General features: G+C 37.8%; 1 protein-coding gene across 1 annotated transcript in view; it reads right to left on the bottom strand.

Moving 5' to 3' along the window:
• The window catches only part of TTC27 (tetratricopeptide repeat domain 27), a 126601-nt gene extending 109186 nt beyond the window's left edge, over nucleotides 1–17415 (bottom strand). The window contains exons 1-4 of the mRNA XM_017806838.1: nucleotides 17196–17415; nucleotides 14450–14627; nucleotides 8853–8982; nucleotides 2398–2538 (exon numbers count right to left, since the gene is read on the bottom strand). Of these exons, the coding sequence (XP_017662327.1) occupies nucleotides 2398–2538; nucleotides 8853–8982; nucleotides 14450–14627; nucleotides 17196–17283 (537 nt within the window). The 5' untranslated portion in view covers nucleotides 17284–17415. The remainder of the gene's footprint in view (nucleotides 1–2397; nucleotides 2539–8852; nucleotides 8983–14449; nucleotides 14628–17195) is intronic.
• Nucleotides 17416–21204: the final 3789 nt, after the last annotated feature.

Below are 21204 nucleotides of genomic sequence, written 5' to 3'. Positions count from 1 at the left end.
CCGGGTCGCAGCGGTGAGAGTCCTGCACCCTAACCACTAGACCACCAGGGGCCCCATTTTGTGTCACATAGATGCATTTTAATAGACAGCCATGATCTCACTCTTCAGCAATCTTTCTGGCCTGAAGAATCCTAAACTATTTAGTTACTGTATGTAGGTAAACCATTCAGTATTTCTGATCATCCAGTGTTTCCCCTCTGTGTTCTGTTTAACATTTTTTTTATTTCTTCAGGTGGGGGCATAAAGGAGACCAAGAAAGTCAGAATAGGACCAGAACTGCTCATGAGAACACCTTACAATCACAGCCAAAAGTACTAATGTTTTTATGTGGAACTTTAGAAGGGCAAATACCTTACTGAACTAAGTAATCATTCTATAGCAGGCAGAGCTGAATCACAACTCAGGAAATACCTGATTTTAGAAAGCTATGTACACAAAGCATAAGTTCCCCAGAGCCTCTTATCCTTCTCTCTAGTTGCAACAGGTGAAAGGCATAGAAAAGTTAATTTTAATATTCTAGTCTCGAAACTATATTTACAATTATAATATGTGAAGGTAGAGCACACTTCTACAAAAGCTTTAATGATTACTATTTATTCTGCTGCTGTTAGCACACCCATCGTTTTCTATGAAGCAGATGTTTGATTGCTTTAGAGGCACCCATCTTCTGAACTTTTTATACAGGTATGCTTACATCAGACCAACCAAAGGGCTGTACAGTATTCAAGCACAAACATCTAAACCAGTTACATGTAGCTAACTCTAATGTCCCTAGAAAGGAACTATCAAAAAGAATAATAGCATCTATTTCAGAAAGCAATGAAAGATGACTTTTGATATCAAGCTGGACAGAGTAAAAGCACACAGAGAGACTTTGTGAAAAAGGTCAAATCTCAACATTTCATCACTTGTTTAGAAACCTAAAGGCAATTTAAGTTAGAAGATTCATATTACTTGAGTTTAGCTTTATACAATGAAGTATTAATTTTCCCACAAAACTGAGTATCCAGCTTAATGATACAATTTCCTGAGGCTTTATACTTAGCACTCAGGAATGCTAGAATCAGTGAGAATATATTTATAGAGTTTCAGATAAGCCAGCTGACCTCTGTACAATATTCTATCAGCAATGTTTTTTGGTAGCCAAGTTGAGAATTTTCAGATTATTTTTAAGCATTTAATCTTCCATCTACAATAGCATTTTAAAATAACACAGGGCTTTATTAATGCTTTGGATAATATATTTTATCCTGGTTTCAACTTATTAACACTAATATTAAAGAAAAAAAGTATTAAGAGGCTACCTTTGAATCAACCTTTGAAATGAGAAAGAATGATAAGCTTTACTTGCTACAGTGACCTGTTGATGAAAGTAGTTTTTATCAGTTGTTGCCTTTGAACTACTATCCAAACTTGATGTAGACACAAGTAATTGAACCTCAACTGTATAGAATAAAGCCCCCCATTATGTCATTCTTAGCAGAGGCAGCAAGGGAATTCTCTATACCAGGTACATTTTCTGTTTCCCTGACTGACCCAGTTGCTGAAATTCAACAGCACTCATCTGTGAATAACAGGGAAAACGATGGAAGAACTTGGCTTCCAGAAATGCAGTACAGCCAACATCTCCCACACAGTTTAATTCATCACTCATACAAAGACCCAGCTGGGAATGGATGTTGTCAGCCGAGCATAAAGAGGGACCATTTGGCATTTTGATCTCTAGCCAAATTCAGTTCAAATGGAATTCAATAAATAGAAGTTGTTGCTGTTAAAAGTCCCTCAGTTCCATAGAGTCCTGCTACCAATCAGCCTGCTGCTGAACTACAAAGGAGGCAGAGACAAAAGCCCTCTCAGAGGCGCTTCATCATATCTTCTTGTTTTTAATGTGCATGCACAACAGAGGTTTAAGGTAGCCTTTGCGTGGATGCCTGCAGAAGAGGTAGAGGACAATGACAAACAAAAGAGAGGACCTCCTTTCCATACAGAACTCATGACTTACAATTCATAAGGTAATGGCTCATAGTATCCCAAAGCTTGTTAAAAAGGACAGAGTATACGTAGGCTGCGCTATAGGGCATTCGCCTCTTGTCAAATAAGATCGCAAGTATGTGTCTTAAGACAGTTGCTTTCTATTAAATTTTCTAATTTTTCCAGCTAATGAAGGCACCTTTCTTCTCTTTTGGGGAAGACAGTGACTAAATAGTTTATCATTAAGAAAAAGATACTTGTGATTAATTGCAATCACTTTGTCCAAACCGTTTCTTAGATGAAAAACCTCAGAGCTACAGGCAAAGGAATGGAAGTTATACTGACTCAGTGAGGTACGAAGAAAAGAATGAGAGAACTAATTAATGAGGAGCAGGTAGCCATAGTCATTAGTCACATATTTCTTACCTGGAGAGATGCAAGTTTGTGTCTTAAATTCACAAGGATTATCCTGGCTATAAGCAGCAAAATGGGATGAGAAGTCAAGGTATAGATTGATTCACCATCTAGAACCAGCATCTTCAGAATAGTTGCATGCAGCACTTTGGGCTGAAAGAAGAAGAGGAAAAAAAATAGGACAGTTTGAGGAAACTTAAGTTTATAAACAAATAATGTAATATAGAATTAGGAAAAATAACTATTCACATATTTAAGGAAAAAGTCTGCTCAAAACATTTTAAAAAAAACTCATTGTCTCTTGGAGTCTCAATCTTTTACCAAGTCCTGGTGAATTCTGTGTTGTTTCTTGCTGTCGTAGTACACCACATCAACATGATCTGAAAGACACTGACTTCCTCCCACCTGAAATGCATATGTCGTTTGCCAACTATCCCCAAACACATTCCAGTAACATAATCCTTCCCATGATCAAAGGAGAAAAGCTTCCAGTAAATCCATGCCATTCAATTTGCAACCACAGAAATAAAATAATTTTATAATTAAATTAATCCTACAGCACTCAAATACACTAGATATTCCTGCAGTGATGTCAATATGTGTTATCATCTTCTTTCCCCAGACAGAGCTTCCTGTTAGAGTGGCATCAGAGCAGCAATATTACAGCAATTCTTCCCTTTGTCCAACAAATAAAAACCTTTCCCTGCTTTGGATGCGTTCCTGTATGATGTACTCTACAGTAATTCTTTTACTTAATGGGCTTGAGGTAGCTCTCCAGGGAGTCTGTCTCTCAGTGGTGATTGTCATCTGACAGTCACCTATTCTTCTCTCTCTTTTAATGCAATCAAAGCATTCGAGCAGTTTATCATCAGGCTCAGGGAGACATCCATTAATCAGTTTATTCCTGGTTCTCATATGGCAGGTTTCCCTGGCAAACTAAAAAAGTAGTGGTTTTGTTTTCAGGTGGTATGAAAGGTGCAGGAAAAGGGAACGGAAGGGAAAGAGCAGGAGAGGTTAAAAGACAACTTGCATTGAAGTCACTGGCCTGAGAAAGATTCTTAATCAGTCCACTCAACCAGGATAAAAGTTAATTGAATCACATTTCAGCTTTTTAAACTAAACAAATAATGTGATTCTTAAGTTATATGAAACTCTTTTCAATACCTTTATCAACAGGTTACATTGAAGACAAAAGTTGTTAAGCCACACGATTCCCCTAGTTCACTTTTTAATAACAGAGTAATCTTTAAGTTTATCCTGATTTGCTAAGTTTTTTTTTTTAGTTTGTATTAACATTGAAAATACTTCTACTTTGCAGACAATGTCTTGGGACTTTATTTAGTCAAAGGGGACTCTTGCACAACATCACTGCAGTCATTTCAATCCCGCTGTGGAAAACAAAAATCTACAACAGTCTGACAAACCACTTGAGAATAAGGGAAAGAAACTGGCAAGTGGAAGTATACTAGATCTGTCCCACCTCTAGCGATTTACAAAGGAACAGCCTTATTAAGATCTCTGATTTTGAGAGAGGAAAGTCATCATTCAGTACTTCTAAAGACTAATTTTTCAAATACACACACACGTAGTAGGACATAAAATAATTTTCAGTTTAATGTAAACTTTTTTCCCATCTGCACCTTTTTGATTCTATAATCAAAGCAGACCACACTTAAAATACTCAGTGGGAAAGCAAAGAAGATAAAAACTTTGTTATACAACCATTTTCAAAAACAGCCTTGCAATGCCATAGTTATCTATACTTGTCTAAGCACTGTAGCAACAAATTAATCTCAAATTCACATTTCAAGTCCTTTCACTGCAAAACCCAGTCCTGCTAATGTAACATTACAAAGAATGTAATGAGGGAGAGAGAAGGGAAAGATGATGACATGTCACAGCATTGACAATAAGCCAACAAGTTTCAGAGCCAAAGAACTGCTATCTTCTATTTTAATAAATCCATTTCTTTTCCATGAAACAGAAAAGCAGATATCCTTTAGCTGAAAAAGTCTAAACTAACATTCATCCTTCTATCTTATGCTTCGAGACAGCATTATCAATGTGGAATTCACTATCCTGAGGTGGTCTTTAGGATGAGAGAACAGCCACAAGTAAGAGGTAGACATTTAAGGTTCTACAGCTCCAAGGACTGAAGAGTTAAGAATCCAAGCCCACAAAAATCTCTAAAACATTGGTTAAGAGTAAAACAAAATTTTGAGCTTGTGTTGTTGTGTTTAAACAGATAAATGTTCAATGAGTTGAAGCTATTGTGTAGCTCAAAAATTTCACATATCTCCACAGCACAAGACTTACTAATATGATATCCCTGACCTAGTAAATCTGGGTTAGATTGTTGAGTTTTTCCATTCTTCATCAAACTTGCCATCAAAACATATAATTATTTTATTCAGGAATAATTTTCTTAGAGCACAGAAACATATACTAGATAATTACTTCATGAATGCATGCAGAGAAATCTCTGATGTGGTCATCTAGTTTCTGTTGGACCTGCAAGTGGTCCTGTTCAACCACTTCTTGACTGAATAATACAAATGAAGCCCAACTCACTCTAGATACATATTCCCTATAAGGGTGACTTTGCTTCATTTTTAAGAGCGTATTTTCCAAGTGATGGTATTAGGAATTTCCCTTCTTTTCTATATTCATAGCAAGGGATAGATAGGATTCATAGTAGGTCAAGACTGTTGCCTACTTTAGCCTCCATATTTAGCCTTTATCATCCAATCTTAAATTCCTCACAAGAGGGAGAAATCTGCAAAATCTTCAAAGCCTACATCTTACTGATCCCCAGTATTCAAACAACACAGTATTTCTTTGGGATCAGACTGGAAGGTACAAAAAGTCCATCAGGAGCAGTTGATATACGTATTTGGGGGATTCCTACCAGTTATTTACATGTATTATCAATTAACACATTGAGATCTTCTTCCAGATGTAGCTTCTCACTGTTACCAGATATATTGTACTTGTGAATATGAAATCAGACAACAAACAAAGCAGCTTGTCCTCACAACATTCTTACAGTCAGTGGTCTTAATTAGTACTACCACTACACAGTTTTGTCCAATTCATCTACTGAAAATACTAAACTCAACTGTATGAGCTAATATGCAGAAGCTCTGAAACTTAAGGCAGGAGACAGTGACAGTTCTTTTAAGACACAAGGAGCCCTTTACTATAAGCCACTTATTATAAGCACTTAGCTCATTAATAATGTTTTAATCTAACCCCAGCAAGGTTAGGGCCAGAAATACTAAACCATTTTAACTGAAATTCAGTACTTTTAAAATCTTCCTTGAACACAATTCACTCATTAAAAGCCTGTCAGCACAGACTACCAGTCAGACTATTAACTGGTGTGGTAAAGTCTCACACTTTTTACAGAAAACTGAAATGAAAGTCCATGCACTTCTATGCATGGACTCCAAAAATCACAAGCCAGCTCTGCAGGACATAAAAAAGAGCACGACTGTAATTGTAATTTCAAGAGAAGGCTGAAATCAATTTGAGGAAAGGGAAATAAAATACGCATACTCATGAATATTGTTCATGGAAGACATCCAAGAGGCCCCTACCAACAACTCATCTAAGAGAGGCTATTTTATTTGTTCTTCACTGAAATTAATTATAGTCTCATGCTGTCTTACTGTACTCATAAGAAAAAAAGTGATCTGGGAGCAGAAATGAAACTAAGACTAATCCAATAAAGTGTTCTGAAAATAAGAACAACAGCTTTTTAAATATTGCTGAAATAAATGAGGCATTGTAGGGCTGAAATTAGTGACATTACTTAGAGCAAGCTAAAAGAAACACGAGGACCTAATTTTTTAACCTTGACATGGGAAAAGATCATTTTAGTTTGAAAACCTGAAAAATGGAACGTCTGTTTAAAAATGGATTGTATCAGTCTTGATGACAGATATGGAAGCTTACAACAGATGGAGAAAGTTACAGTTCTATTTTTAACCCACCTTTTCTAAATATCTGTGTATGCAAGAGAGGAAAGCTGGATTAACGGAAACACAAAAATGTCAGTTTATTGAGATGTTCATTTTTACAGGGTTTATATACTAAGAATCCTTGGAATGAAAAGTAAGTACATAAAGATAAAACATAATTCAAAAGCCTTTGAATTAAGACATTTAATAAAGAAGAGACTCTATGATATTATATTGTAGCACATAAGTACTTAGTGCTCTTGAGAAAAAAAAACACTGAAGTGTCAGAAGAAGATAATACAGATAGCAGTATTATAAATAAACTTCTGCCTGAATGCATAAAAAACTAAACCTTGAAGCAATATCTAAGTCTGATGCAGTACTCATTAGGAATAAAAGTATGTTCAAGTCTGCTTTCCTCTATAATCTCAAGCCAATTTAGTTTCTGTAATACCACCACTGCATAAGCAAATGTTTTTCAATGCATTGCATTCACAGCCACAGCAGAAGTATAAGAGAAACTAAACAGGAGATCAGGTACTCCCTTATTCAACAGAGAAGTGCTATCTCATTCTTCCACTAAGACAGATAATAAATAAAATTGCCTGGAAAAAGGCTTTGGGGTGCCCTAATTGCAGTCTTCTACTACCTGCAGGGAGCCTACAAGAAAGACAGAGAGGGCCTTTTTACAAGGGCATGTAGTGACAGGACAAGGGGGAATGACTTCAAACTGAGAGTAGGTTTAGATTAGATATTAGCAAGAAATTCTTCACTGTGAGAGTAGCAAAACCATGGAACAGGTTGCTCAGAGAAGCTGTGGATGCCCCAGTCCTGGAAGTGTTCAAGGCCAGGTTGGATGGGGCTTTGAGCAACCTGGTCTAGCGGAAGGTGTCCCTGCCCATGGCAGCAGGGTTGGAACTGGATGATCTTTAAGGTCCCTTCCAACCCAAACCATTCTATGATTCTGTGAAGCCGTTAACAGAAATTATGAACACTGAGTTTTAGAAGTCTGTGAGCTCTGTCAGCCACATCAATCCTATGAGCATTATCTTGGGCTCCAGCCTCTGTGTTAGACTGTAGCCTGTGCACACACACTAACACAGAATATTGAGTTCTTCAGTAAACAGAAACCACAAATTATAAGAATATTTAAATATTATAATATTAAATATTAGAAACAAATTATAAGGAGAATGCATGAAATTAGGTTTTATTATTATTACCATATATAAAGACAAATTGAACTCCTTTTCCCCTCAGAGGCAGTACACTACAAAATTTCTGCTAACTCATTTCACACCCTAGAAGTAGGTTTTAGTACACTTGGTTTTCACTGTTACTCATTCAGTCATCAGAAGACAAGATTTGAATTTCTAGTATCAAAAATCAAGTGAAAAATAAGCCTATATATACACCGTGTCATCTCTAAAAGACAAACCAAATTGATAAACATCTTTAAAAAAAATATGAGCAGTGCTGTATCTGAATTAGTTATTTAGAAATACAACCCTGCAAATGAACCTAAGGCAGGACTTTATGAATTATGGAAAACACACTACAATAAGGCAACAGAGCAAACAGCTTTATGTGAAACTTCTCATATACTCAAATATCCCCTCATTTCACAGTTCACAGGATTTACATTGCTCATGGTCCTTACTTTATTCATAGTGAAATTCTAAATTCAAACTTGTGTAGATTTAGCATTAGCAGACTACTGATATGTTCTTCTCTGAGACACTGCAGTAATCAGTATTTTACCACAGTCTTAATCCCAAAGGAAAAATCAAGAATCTGTGCTGAACCACAGGTGAGGAGATGCACAAGATGCACTGTAGGACTGTCATGAGAAACGACACAGGTCACTAAAAAAAGTGAGGGTGTTTATTAGTTACCTACATGAAACGATGCTAAAATAAATAAAAATTACAGTCCTCAGTTTCATCTCCTACATACCCTTTTGCTTCCAAAAGCTCCATTTGCATTAGCATTTTTGTATTAATACTACTACAATTCACTTGGCATTCAAAAGCCTTACAGGATACTGAACATCCAAATCTACTGCTCTCTTAATATCTGCCAAATACTCTGCTATTTGCAAGGTATGCAGCTTCTACCTTTCCCTAAGGAGGGGAAATTTCTAAGCTATTTATAAATATCTTTCTTTGATTCAGCTAAGAACATATACCAAAATAAACACATAAAGAGTTCACTGACTGCAGATGCCCTTTGAATAAACGCTCACCTATAATGCAGTTAACTTCCCCATCCAAAATCAACATTTACAGCAGGAAATAACTTCAGTAGAGAAAAAAGTAACAACTTTTAGGACACTGCTAATAAAACTGAAGATGCTTAAAATAGCAGCCAGTAGGATAGATTATTAAGGCAATTCATTCTAGCACCTTGCCTTGCAGATGTGCCTTCTCTGACACGTTTAAGGGTTATGGCTATTTGCGAAAAGCAGTGACAATAAAAGGATAGCTTATTAAAATCCAAATATACCTCACAGAACTTCTGTAACAATGGAGGTGGCAAAAAGTCTTGAAGATTTAACTGAACAGGAGGACCAGTCCAATTGCTTTGAACAAAGAGCTGCAAACTGCCCACACCAAGTAGAAACATCAGCCTCTGCCTGCAATATAGATAAGAACAGCAATTAGCAACATATTACATTTTTACTTAAGCCTACAAGAGCTGATTAAATCTTATACTAATTCAAAACCCTCAGCCTTAAAAGAAAAAAAAAAATCACTCCCCTGTGAGGAAAATACAATGAATGCAGTATACAAGAATGCACACAGGAAACTAAAAGGCTTGGAGATACGTTTGTTTATAATGGTTGTAATTAATAACAATGTTTCAAAATTTAAGGCTGTACATAAATATCAGAGATTACAAGATTAGCAAAGGATGCAGATAATCCAATATTTGCCTATTGTATGGTTGTCATATTTTCTTATTATACATCTACATCTCAGCATTTTAAGATAAAAGATGCTGCATTATCCAAAAGAGCAAGTTTATTTTTGTTTTTATGCAGCTGTTTATTTTCACTCCCTCTGATAAAAAAATTAAATGAACATTGAAACAGTTCAAAACTACCAGCTCCAAGTGGGTTCAGATACTTTTGCAGCAAATACTACCTCATTCAATCATACTTTTAAATTTAAATAATAGTAATTTATTGAAAGATGAAATCACGAGACTTTGTTTCACTTCTGAAACAAGGTATGGTAAAATTTTCTTTATTTACACAATTAAGATCACCTTACATTATTATTTATTTCTTTATGCACATACAGTAACAAATAATCTATATGGTCTGCAGAAGGCAGGGCACAAGCTCTCAGAATTTAATGGTTGATTTAACAGGTGTAGACTTTTAAGATTTATATAAACTTCTGGTTTGTTTTATGATACAATAAGGTTCTAAGTCATTAAGGCATTTTAAGGTCATGTGCTGATATGGGCACTATCATATATAGAACATGCCTCCTAACTAACAAAAAATTAGGACTTTAATTGTGCTGGTTTGATATAAACACTGGTATTTTAAGGAGCATAAATGAATTAGAAAAACATAGTCCTTTTTTTTTCTGTTAAACAGGAAATTAAAGACTCTAGAGTCCTCCAATTGAAACAAAGGATAAAGTGTTATACAACCCCTTAAAAACCAAAGTAAAATAGAAAAGCCACACACAAACAAGCAGCTGGTGGGCAAGAATGTAACAAAAGATGCAGAACAATAAGAAAGCAGGGGTGGGGAACATTTAATTGAAAATAAAATAATAAAAAAAGAACATACCCTTCAAAGAAGTTAAAGAACAAGAAATGGCATAAGGAGTCGTTGTCCAACAAGACAAGGTAACATTTACTAGCTGTCATTATTCAGCCAGTAACTACCTACTAGGAAATACTATTGGAATACATATCCAAGATTACTATTAAACTTCCAAATAACTGAAGAACACAAAGCACTAACAATTATTGTACACTAAATTATTACCATTCCACAGAGAATATCCACACTGGCATATATTTTCTACTTTTCCTCCCATGATAAATTATACTCCAAAGCTTCTGAAGGGTAACATACAAAATAATCAGCTATTTCTGCACTATGATTTGACACATGTACTTCAGTCTTTCAAAGACTCATTTTCATTATTTTATAATTTTTACTATTTCTACTAATAACATTTTATTTAATTATTTTAACATTACTGATACCTATCTGGAAAGCAAACTTGCTTGAAGTCTTGGCACAGTTTTACCCACGCAGAACACCTCTGGATAATCAAATCCATTACTTTGGCTGGGATACTGTTTTTCCACAGTTTAATTTATCATCAAGTTTTTTTTCCTCCCCATTTTCAGATTCATGACCAACTTCCAGTCTCCTTATCACGCACTCTATACTGGAAAATCAATTTCAAGCCCTAATCCCTGCAAATGCTAACCTCCCATGCCTATGCCCTAGTTTTTTTCCAAGGAAAAAAAAAAAAAAATCATTCTGTCTTCCTGACTGCCCTTCACACTTACAACCCAGACCTGCAGATGTTCACCTCTCAAAGGCTGCCTGAAAATTGCTCTTTTTTGCTGCCTGAAAGGCAACAGAGGGTCTGTTGCTCATGTCTCCCTTAGTATGGTGATCTACATAGTTGAATTTATTTTGTACTTATCCTTGGACATATGTCTGTATCTACATATCTTGTTCTTCCTTTCTCTATGTAAATGGGGGGTTTGCTGCTTTTTTTTAACAGTTTACACCACATCCAGTACAACTGTTCTCCATGATGCAAAATCAGGTGTTTATATACACTCCACTCTAACATTCATATTGCTGTATCAAATCTTCCTGAAATTCAAAATAAAGAATAATAGTGCATTTGTATTTGAAAAAATAATGGATTTGCACATAATGCTAGAAGCTACAAATAAAATAAGAAAATATTCAGTAGCCCCACTATGCTTAAGATGTGATAAGGTTACAGGTTTTGGTTTGGAGAGCTTTACTTTTCTTTTTAGTGCAGCCAGAAATTAATAGAAGAGAAGTCAAAGTAAACTTAAACAATGAATTGTTATTTTTTCAATTCATGTACATCAAAGCAAGCTGTTGTAGAATCAGCAAAAATTTCTTCATTTTTATTTTTCATGACATAGCACACCAGTTACCCAACCATCAGATGTGCCAAGAAAAATACCAGCAATACCATTCAGTGTTCAGGTTGGGAAATCATAACAAACTATAGATTTCTTTTGCAAAGTTTGGTATTCATTTATATGTTGAACAAGGTATAAGGATACAAAGGCAATAAAAACCAGTGTTAGTGTTCTTTTAGGTTTTGGAACCAAACACAAGAGACTTTCAAGTTGTTTTGCAACAAGCTCTCTGAAAACAAACTATTTCTTCATTGTGTCCTCACACTATTTCCTTCCAGCCTTTAGAAACTGTAGGCCAGGCAATGAATGTACCTCCTTCATATGGAGGTCAGGAAAAAAAAAACAAAAGGCATTCCTCCTCTACATGGGCAACACAGATCTTACTGCTCCATCCTCTACGATTTCCTGATTTAAAATACAGCTGTGAAGCTACATTTTCTGTAGAAGATAACTGTTAACCATTGAAGTGAGTAGCAATAGCAGGAAAAAAGGAAAAGAAAAAAATCTCCTATTCAATATATTTATTGTAAGGAATGCTTCATTTTTAATCTGTAAAGGTTAAAAGTGCCATAGTGAAAACATGTCTGGGGTAGGGGAAGGAGGCAAACAGTTAAAACAATAGAAAAAAGTTGCAGCAAATTTTCAAATGCTGCTAAATCGTTTTCCTTACAGAACCATGGATTTGAAACTGGAAAAAGTTACAGGCTATATTCAAAGAAATTACAATCTAGATCCAAATGTTGAGCTGTTTTGCCCTCAAGCTGTTCAGTTTTAGCTTCAGAAAAAGAACTCCCTAAGAGTTCTTTTAACAATATTAAAAAAACATACTATGTATTGTGTTTATATTGTGCTAAAAGAATAATATTAACATACTCCAACTTTTTGTTTCTGACTGAATACAACTCCCATTGAGTTTTTAAATCTCCACTCCAGAATTATAACTTTCAATTCAGGGGAAAAAATCATATATTTTAATTTATCCCATCTACAGAAAGTCACAAGAAAACCATGTCTTACTGAATTTTCTGGGCTAGAACTTAAGAGGTTTGCTGCACTCCTTTGAATCACTCAGTGGAAAAAGAACATGACATTTTACACATTAAAAAAATAGACAAAAAAGTTTCACCATAGGCTATGCAAGGTCAGGGTGCAAAAGTTACATTTGTTCCTTCCATAAGGCAGGACATAGGGCCTGTAGGTAGGAAAAATAGCTATGTCACAGATTTAAATGCTATAAGCAGTGCCTACCTAAAATAGTAAATGATCTTTCAGATAAATAACTTCAGTAGAAGTTTTTCTATCAAGAGAAAGTTACAACTTACTTCTGCACCCAAAGCTTCTTAAATTATTATTAATGGAGTTTGAAAAATTCACTTGACTGCTACAAACAAAAATGTTTCTGGCAGATGCTGATACGTTTTGAGAACTACACACTTTCATTCTGAATAAAACTTCAGGCTGTAATTTTGGGCAGAGAAGCTAAATACTGCAGATCTGCCTCCATATCTTCTGGCAAGAGGGCTTCTAATGCTGCCTAGAATTGCAGAAGAAACTAGAAAAACCTCAAAGACCGAAGAGCTGAAGCAGGAGCATGCAAGATAAAAATTCCTTTGCTCTCTGCAGTAGGAGTACACTATGACAGAAAACATAAAAAGTTTCATGATCTAGATTATGATTACCTTCAAGAAGCTAAATGGCTCATAAAGGCAGCAACACATTTCAAGCAATGATCTGGATCAGGATTCAGTGTGTTTCAAGTCTTGACAGATTTTTCTTTCCTTGTCATATTATTCAGAATAAACTTGCAAGATGACAGATTCTAGCAATATTGAAAAATTTCTCCAGCTAATATTTAACAGTAACAGCACAACAAAGTAATTAAAAAAAATTTAAAAGGAAAAGAAAAACGCCTACAGAAAAAACACATGGGAAAAACCTCTGAACGTTCCAACTCAGAAAACAGGAACACACCATAATATGTACCACACTAGAAGATGCGCTTTTGACACCCTAAGATCACTTACAAATCTCAGCTCAATATTTTAGATGTGCCATCTATTTCTTTTTCTTTGATACTGTAGCAAAAATTCTTGGGTTTATGTCTGTCATACCAAAACACACATATTTGTACTCAACCAACACTTACTGGCAACACGGTACCTTTCTCTTACATTTATTTTTTTAATTTTAATCTTCTTTTTTCTGTTGTTCTTCTTCTGGCAAATTTTTTTTTCACTTTCATCTTTTAAAATAAATACATATACCCATGTATAGTTTTCTGCTTCTACTATCCCTAGCATGACAGATTTCAGCCTAATCATTATTCATACAGCAAACTGTAAACAGTAAATTCAGACTCATTAAAAGCAACAATTAGCATATGCAACACAATTAATAGATAATCTATCAGAGAAAGTCTTGGGAAGAACATAATTAATTGAAGAACAGCATCCACAAGTCACACGTTACTCATTTTACATTAAGAGGAGTAGAACAACCTTACTATAAATCAGACTTAGAAATACAGGTGTTGCTTGGACAGTAACATTATGTGGTACTTCAAGTAGTCACATAAATGTAATGCAACATTTCAGAGAGCAAATTGTTAATAAATGGTTTGATGATATATGGCAATATGAATTCACATTTGTGGCTTTGCTATACCAGCAGCTTCTGACATAATCACTGTAAATAAAGCTAGTATTTTTTAAAAAAAAAACCATATCACAATATCATTGTTTTTTTCACTGGATAGTCATGAATAGATGCCCAAGAGAGTGGAGGAAACAACCTAAAAAATTTGTTTTCTGCTTTCCTCTCAGTACACGAATTTTGAAGGCCCTACATCACAAATTATAATTTTTTTTTAAAATGCCCTTTGTAAAAATCAAACGTGGCCTCTATTAACCTTCCACATAATAAATAATAATTTCCACCTTTCCACGTTATCAGCCTCCGCAGAACAGTCCAGGTATGCGAGAATCTGTTTCTCCAAAAAAGTGTCAATGTTCTCCTCTGTCACAGAAGACACACTGAAAACACTGCAGATGGCTGAATTTGAAAATATTGCCTCATATTTCCCATCAAACATCAACTGCAATAATGATCCACTTTCTGGAAGAGAAAAAAAAAAAACAAACCAGAGAAATCAGTATCAGCTTTGAAACAATTTTGTCTTTCAAGACCTATACCACTCCCCTTTAACAGTAAAATCCTATAGATAAGACAATAATTTCACAGACTGGAGAACCCATTGAGGGGAAAGGCAACAAATAAAAATGGTTCAATATTTGCAGAGTTCAGTGAATAAATTCTTACGTAAAACTGCAGAAACTACTCAGGTTTTCATTTACATGCTTAGAATAATCACAAAGAATGGGCAATAGATTTTACTTTTAGAAAGGAATTATTTTCCTGTGATAACTATACTATCTCAACGAGAAGCCTCCATATGGAGCAGATTCTCAGGAGTAACTACTAACATGGATTTAGATCCATGAATATTTCTTAAGCCTTTCAAGACAAAGGACAAAGAGAAGTCATGAAATGCTACATGCTTAATTTCTAAGAAGCTTCAGACTCATCAAGTTCTTGACCCAGGTTACAACTTTGTTCACAGAAGGTATCTTCCCTTCTTTCTTCAGATGTGCTACTGAGCAATCAATCCAGCAGCTGTTAGAAGAATTTAACCATGTTAAAACCTTCTATTCTTGAGCAAAACCAGTATCTGCCTAGGCTGCAGCTGTGGCTACAACTCACGGAGATGATGCAGATGGTGCAGCTGAGGAAATACAGAGGTCTGCATGGCCTATGTGCCTGAATATTAATCTGTGCTTCCAACTGGGGACTGCAGCTCCCATGCCCTCAGTGTTACTGTTGCTGCACTAATATTAGTAGCTGAGGCAGCCAATTTAACACTAGCCCAGGTACAGATCCACACAAGCTGCAGCTGTGCAAAGTGATCCAAATAGCTGGATCACTATCCAAGCTCATCCAGCAAAAACAAGTATTCTAAATTTTAGAAATACAGGAAGACCAAGCACAGAACCACCTTCAGAAATAGCGATGGATGACTCTGTAGAATGGGTGAGATTCATTCATTCTAATATCTCTGGACCACTCTGTTGACCACAATTTACTTTTGTTCTCTGCCACAATGATCTACTGAATGATCTACATCATTTGTGGCAGCTTATTTAAAAACAACTTTGAGCTGCACCCGGAAGGACACATACAAAGGAACAGCAGTGGTTCCACAATGCTGTTAACATCATGCTCTCACAAAGAAGAGAAATAACAAGAAACTTTCTTCAATCTACATGTTGGAGACACTTATTTTCACCAAACGACAACTTCTTTATATTGGATTATAGTTGCCCTGACAAAAAATGCTGCAGTTTGTAAAATAAACTATGGGCTGTGGGACACTAATGAAGAACATTGAGGCCAGTAACATAACTATAAGCACATAAAATTTGCTTTTGATTCTGTGTATAGCTTCTTGTAAGACACTACACAAATTCAAGGTGACAGCTTTTAAATTTATTTTCAGGACCGTTAATAGGAAAGGCCCATGTAAGTGATGACTAGGAATCATCACAAATCCCACCATTTTCTCTCTCTACTGCAAGACAACTTTCTTCAACAAGTCTTCCCCACATCTTATAGCAGCACAGTAGTTAAAGTTCCCCAAAACAAGCAAAAGCTAAATAAAAACCAACCACCAAACAACAAAAAAGCAATCAAAAAACCTCCCCACCACAAACAGCATGCACAGCTCTTGGTGAAAGGATAAGACAGAGCTGACAGATGTCAGTCATATCAGCTACCGTTCCTGGGACAGTACAAATTATTAAGGTCAAATAAAACGTAATATAAAGAAACAGAGTTGATTAGCTCTGCACAGTCCTTTTCCAAAATTCAGTAAGTGCTTAGGTAAGGATAAATGGGACTTTCAATACGCTACAAGCTCTAAGCATTCTAAACAACATGGCACATGACTTGAACACAGCTGTATTTTTAGCCTGCCTGAAATATAGAAGTGCCTTTTCATGACAAATGTTACATTTTAAAAGCTGCTGCGTTCCCCTGCAGGAAAGCTGGGTCAGTAACAACCCAATCAAGTCCTCTCAAGAGACTTATTTTCCACTGATCCCTCAAGCAACTATGATCGAATAACTGATAAATACAGAACGGGCAGCTCATGCCAGACTTTTCAGTCCCAGGTTTTGCTCCAGGCGCAAGCTTCACCTCATTGCCACGTTTAAATAGACAGGTAGCCTCTCACTTGCGAGGTAGTCTAAGGCAGTCCCGCGATGAGGAGCCTCCAGAGCGCCGACACGAAGTGGCCGGCACCGGGCACCGGCACTGCTGCAGCCGCAGCCCCGCCACCAGCCGGACCGGCAGGGAGAGACCGAGGAACTCCGCGGAGCCTCCGCTCCTCTGGCCTCGCTCCCGCCGGCAGTGCCGCTCCCGTTCATCCAGCGTGACAAGCCCACGGCCTCCCGCGCCCTGCGGCGCCGGCAAAAGCCCCCGGGAGCCCGGCGAGGAGCGGAAAGGGTGCCAGGAGGGTACAAGTTCGCGGGGGAGAGAGCCGCCAGCTGCGGCCCCAGCTCAGCCTCGTGTCTCCGGACACCCACAATGAACGGACACCTTCCCCCGCCGGGCCGGGACCTCCCTCACCTGCGGCTGCGACTTCGCCCTGCTTCCACTCCAGGGACTCCGCCGCGCTGAGAAAGCCCCTCAGCAGGGCGCGCTCCAGGGCCAGCATAGTCCCGCCGCCCCGGACCTGCCCGCTCCGCACCGCCTCGCTCGCTGTCGCGACCCCCGCGCCGACAGAGACACAGGAGCTACCGGCGCGTCCCCTCAGCCCATGTGCGGGAAGCGGCCGCAGGGAGCCGCCATGACACCCGCGCGGGGCACGCCGGGAGCCGCGCCGGGCCCCGCCCACGCCAGGTGCCGCCGATGGCGGCGGCGTGAGGGGAGAGAGAGGGGCGGGCGGAGCCGGGGCTGGGCACGGCCGGGAGATGCCCTGTGCCGCGCAGGGGCTGGAGCTGACCCCGGGCAATAAATAGTTTGTGAGATAGCGAGAGTAGGCACACACAGCTGTGCGATTGCTTATGGAGTCTGCCTGGGAGAATTCCAGAATGGGAAAGGTTGGAGGGGACCACAGTGGGTCATCTGGTCCAACGTCTCTGCTCCAGCAGGGTCACCCTGGGGCACATTGCACTGGATTGCGTACAGGTGGTTCTCCAGTGTAGGAGACTCCACGACCTCTCTGAGCAACCTGTTCCAGGGCTCTGTCACTGCACAGTGCACAAGTTCCTCCCCGTGTTCAGGTGGAACTTCCTGGGCATCAGTTTCTGCCCGTTGCCCCTTGTCCTGTTGCTCAGAACCACTGAGAAGAGCCTGGCTCCATCCACTTGGCACCCCAGCTTTAGATATTCATACATCCTCTGTGTGAATCCTCTCTGGGATCCTGGGCAGGTGCAGGCTGAGGTTCCCAGCCCTTGGGGCACTGCTTTGGTCTGTCCCCATGTTTCAACACCTGTCCTAACACCTATAGGAACAGGGTCCTGCCTCAGTGTTTCTGCATGTTTATCATGTGCGTGTACCGCAGAAGAGGAGGACAAAGGCCAATGCTGTCCTGCTCATTCAAAATTGAATGAAACAGTTGGAACAATGAAAATGTTCTCTCAGAGCTGCTGATAAAACTTGAAGGGAATCAAGTCAGAAACCAGAAGACCATCACAGCAGAGGGCAAATTGCTGATATGAGAAGATCAATGTTTTGAAAATTACTGTAAAGGTTGTAATTCATTTTGCCATTAAGTGCAGCGTGTAGTGTTGTGAAACAATTTGTCAATCTTAGTTTGTTTTTCTTCAAGAATAAGAAGTCTCTTCATCATGCTTCCATATCTAACATACTTTCTTAATGGAAAGGGTTGTCAAGTGCTGGAACAGGCTTCCCAGAGAAGTGGTGGAATCACCATCCCTGGAGGTGTTTAAAAGATGTGTAGATGTGGCACTGAGGGATGTGGTTTAGTGGTGGGCATGACAGTGCTGGGTGAATGGTTGGATTTGATGATCTTAAAGGTCTTTTTGAACTGAAATGATTCAACGATTCCATAATTGATAATATTTGAGGAATACTTGATGCAGCTTTTTATTTAGACGTCTGTAATAGGTTATTTCCGACATGGGCATTAATAGAATTATAGAGCCACAGAATGGCTTGGGTTGGAAGGAACCTTAAAGATCATCTACTTCCAACCCCCCTGCCATGGGCAGGGGCATCTCCCACTCAGGTTACTCAAAGCCCCATCCAACCTTGCCTTAAGCTCTTCCACGGATGGGCCATTCACAACTTCTCTGGGCAACCTCTTCCAGTGCCTAGGCTGTATATACAGGCTGTAATTTCAAATTTAAATTTAATCAGATTTATAATACCAAAATGCATTTAAATAAAAATATTGCTTTTCAACTTATTTCCGACCTGAAACAATATATTCTATTTGTATGAGTTTGGATAAGCAGATTAATAGAAATTTATATAGTTAGTAGATAGCCATCAACTCACTGTTAGTTCCAGGAACTGCAAACCAAAATGAAATTCATCCTGGAAGTAATGTGTTACAGAAATTCTTAAATCATAACAAATAATTCAGTTTCCATGTACTGTGTTAGAAAAATTATTAAATTGATGATGTTTATTTTTTAAATTCAGTGTTGAAAATGTCTGAAATCAAAATGATTTTAGTTGGTTACTCTCTTTGTGTGTAGCAATTGAAATTTGATTCTGTATGAAAAATATTATAGTTAGAAATATGTCTAATTTTTAGTGTTTAAATGTAACTTAGTAACAAATTTCTTTACCTTGCAAATAGGTCTGCATCAAATGTACATAGATTTTCTAAAATTCAATGGATAAATTTTTAAGTGGAGTCTAACTAAAATGTAAAATAACACTCCTTTTTGGCAGGGTATTCAGAATATTTGTCAAAACACAACTAAGAATTTAGTGAATAATTGAAAAGTACATTTGCATGGTCTGTCAATAATATTAAAATAATTCTTCTTGTGAGATTTGTGCTTTTTATTTTCAGGAAAAACAGGTAAAGTAAAATTTTCTGTGAATAAATAGTTGCTAAATAAAATTCCTTTATAAACCAAGGAATATTCTGCTGTCTTTCTCACCTCTGCCAGTTCTCCTGACGTGTGGGGTTTTACCCTTACAATCCAGTTCTGGAAGCATCTAGAAGCTGTAGGTATGTGGGCAGGAGTACCCCCAGCTGGTATTGGTGCCCTCCTGACTGACACTGGACTGATTGTTCTGCTGATGTAAGAGATGGTTTGGGTTGCTTGTCAGTTGCCATTTGTGACAGATATACTGAAATCTGCTGCTAGAGCTTGCTTCCCTAAATTATTTGAAGAATATAGACATATTTCTCAAAGAACAGTCAATAGGATTTGTTTGAATTTAAGGGTTGCTTCTGCCAGCTGGCTCAAAGGGAAGCAAGCCTTTGCAGTACTATGTAGTGCAGATTCAAGATTCTAGCACAGTGCTTCTTCTTATTTCTAAGCAGGCAGTAGATAATCGAACTTTCTGATACAAGAGTTTTCAGAGAATAACCTTCATCTTTAACTTTTTTCCAAGAGTGTAAGAAAATTATCCATATGAAGTGTTGTGCTACTGTGATATCTGAACTAGCACGTTTAATGTCACCTTGCAAGATATCTGTGCTGCTGTGTGGATGCAGTATTTATCTTCTGTTGCAAGGGGTTTTTTTCTAATGCCTTTTGAAACAGATATCTCCTTGTGGACTAACAAAAAAAAATGCTAAGTGAAAAAAAAAAAGATTTCATAAGCTTCAAGTAGTTAATATTAGCATAGAGACTTATTATTACACTTTTAACAATGAGCTGATATTTGTAAAAGCTGCTGTTACGTGATTTTTAAATTCATCCTCAATTCTGTGTGCCAGGTCTCTGGTACTGCTGAGGAAAGAAGCCATTTTTGAACAGTAGCTGATTTTTTATTTGAGGAGTGGGGAAAGGGGAGGAATTGTTGAGAAGAAAACTGACTCTGGTATAGCAGAATGAAAACTTGCAAGATCGTGCAACCAAACTTCTGCAATTCTAAAGAGCATATTTGATGTACCTGGTGAGAGGAGGGGAGATATAAGGCTTGTATTGGGGAATTCTATCAGTTTTTCTTGCTTTGGCTCTGTTAGTTCAGTCAACCTCTATCCCAGTAACCGGTTAGTCTTTGTGAATCATCATATTTAAGGTTATATCACCTGGAGTTACAATATCAGAAACATATTTCAAGCTCGTTGGAAGCTTAATGGCCCCCAAAAGTCATCAGCTATATGTTCAAACTATATTCTTCAGTTTTGCTGAGTCAATGCACAGCCCTTCACCATAAGGAGAGTTGCGATCCCTCAGGAAGCTTCCAGCATTTGTACAGCTTTTGCAGGTACATTTGCATTTGAAGAAGAAATGTGGCCTTACAGTCTTGAGGTACAAAGGCAAAAGAATGGCAATTATTGTACAGCTGTCGTGACCTCTCAGCAGTTTATCTCAGTCACAGGGATGGGTGTGATGCTTGACATGTATTATAGTGGCTTCACTGCACTCACCAACTAGCATTGCAGCCATTGAGTCTCTCTGACCAGTTCACCAAATTATGC

Source organism: Lepidothrix coronata, unplaced genomic scaffold (assembly GCF_001604755.1).
Source record: "Lepidothrix coronata isolate B3197 unplaced genomic scaffold, Lepidothrix_coronata-1.0 Scaffold16, whole genome shotgun sequence".
In the NCBI taxonomy this organism is placed as follows: Eukaryota; Metazoa; Chordata; class Aves; order Passeriformes; family Pipridae; genus Lepidothrix; species Lepidothrix coronata.
Note: the sequence above shows the minus strand (reverse complement) of the source record. Positions and strands in the feature narration are given on the sequence as shown.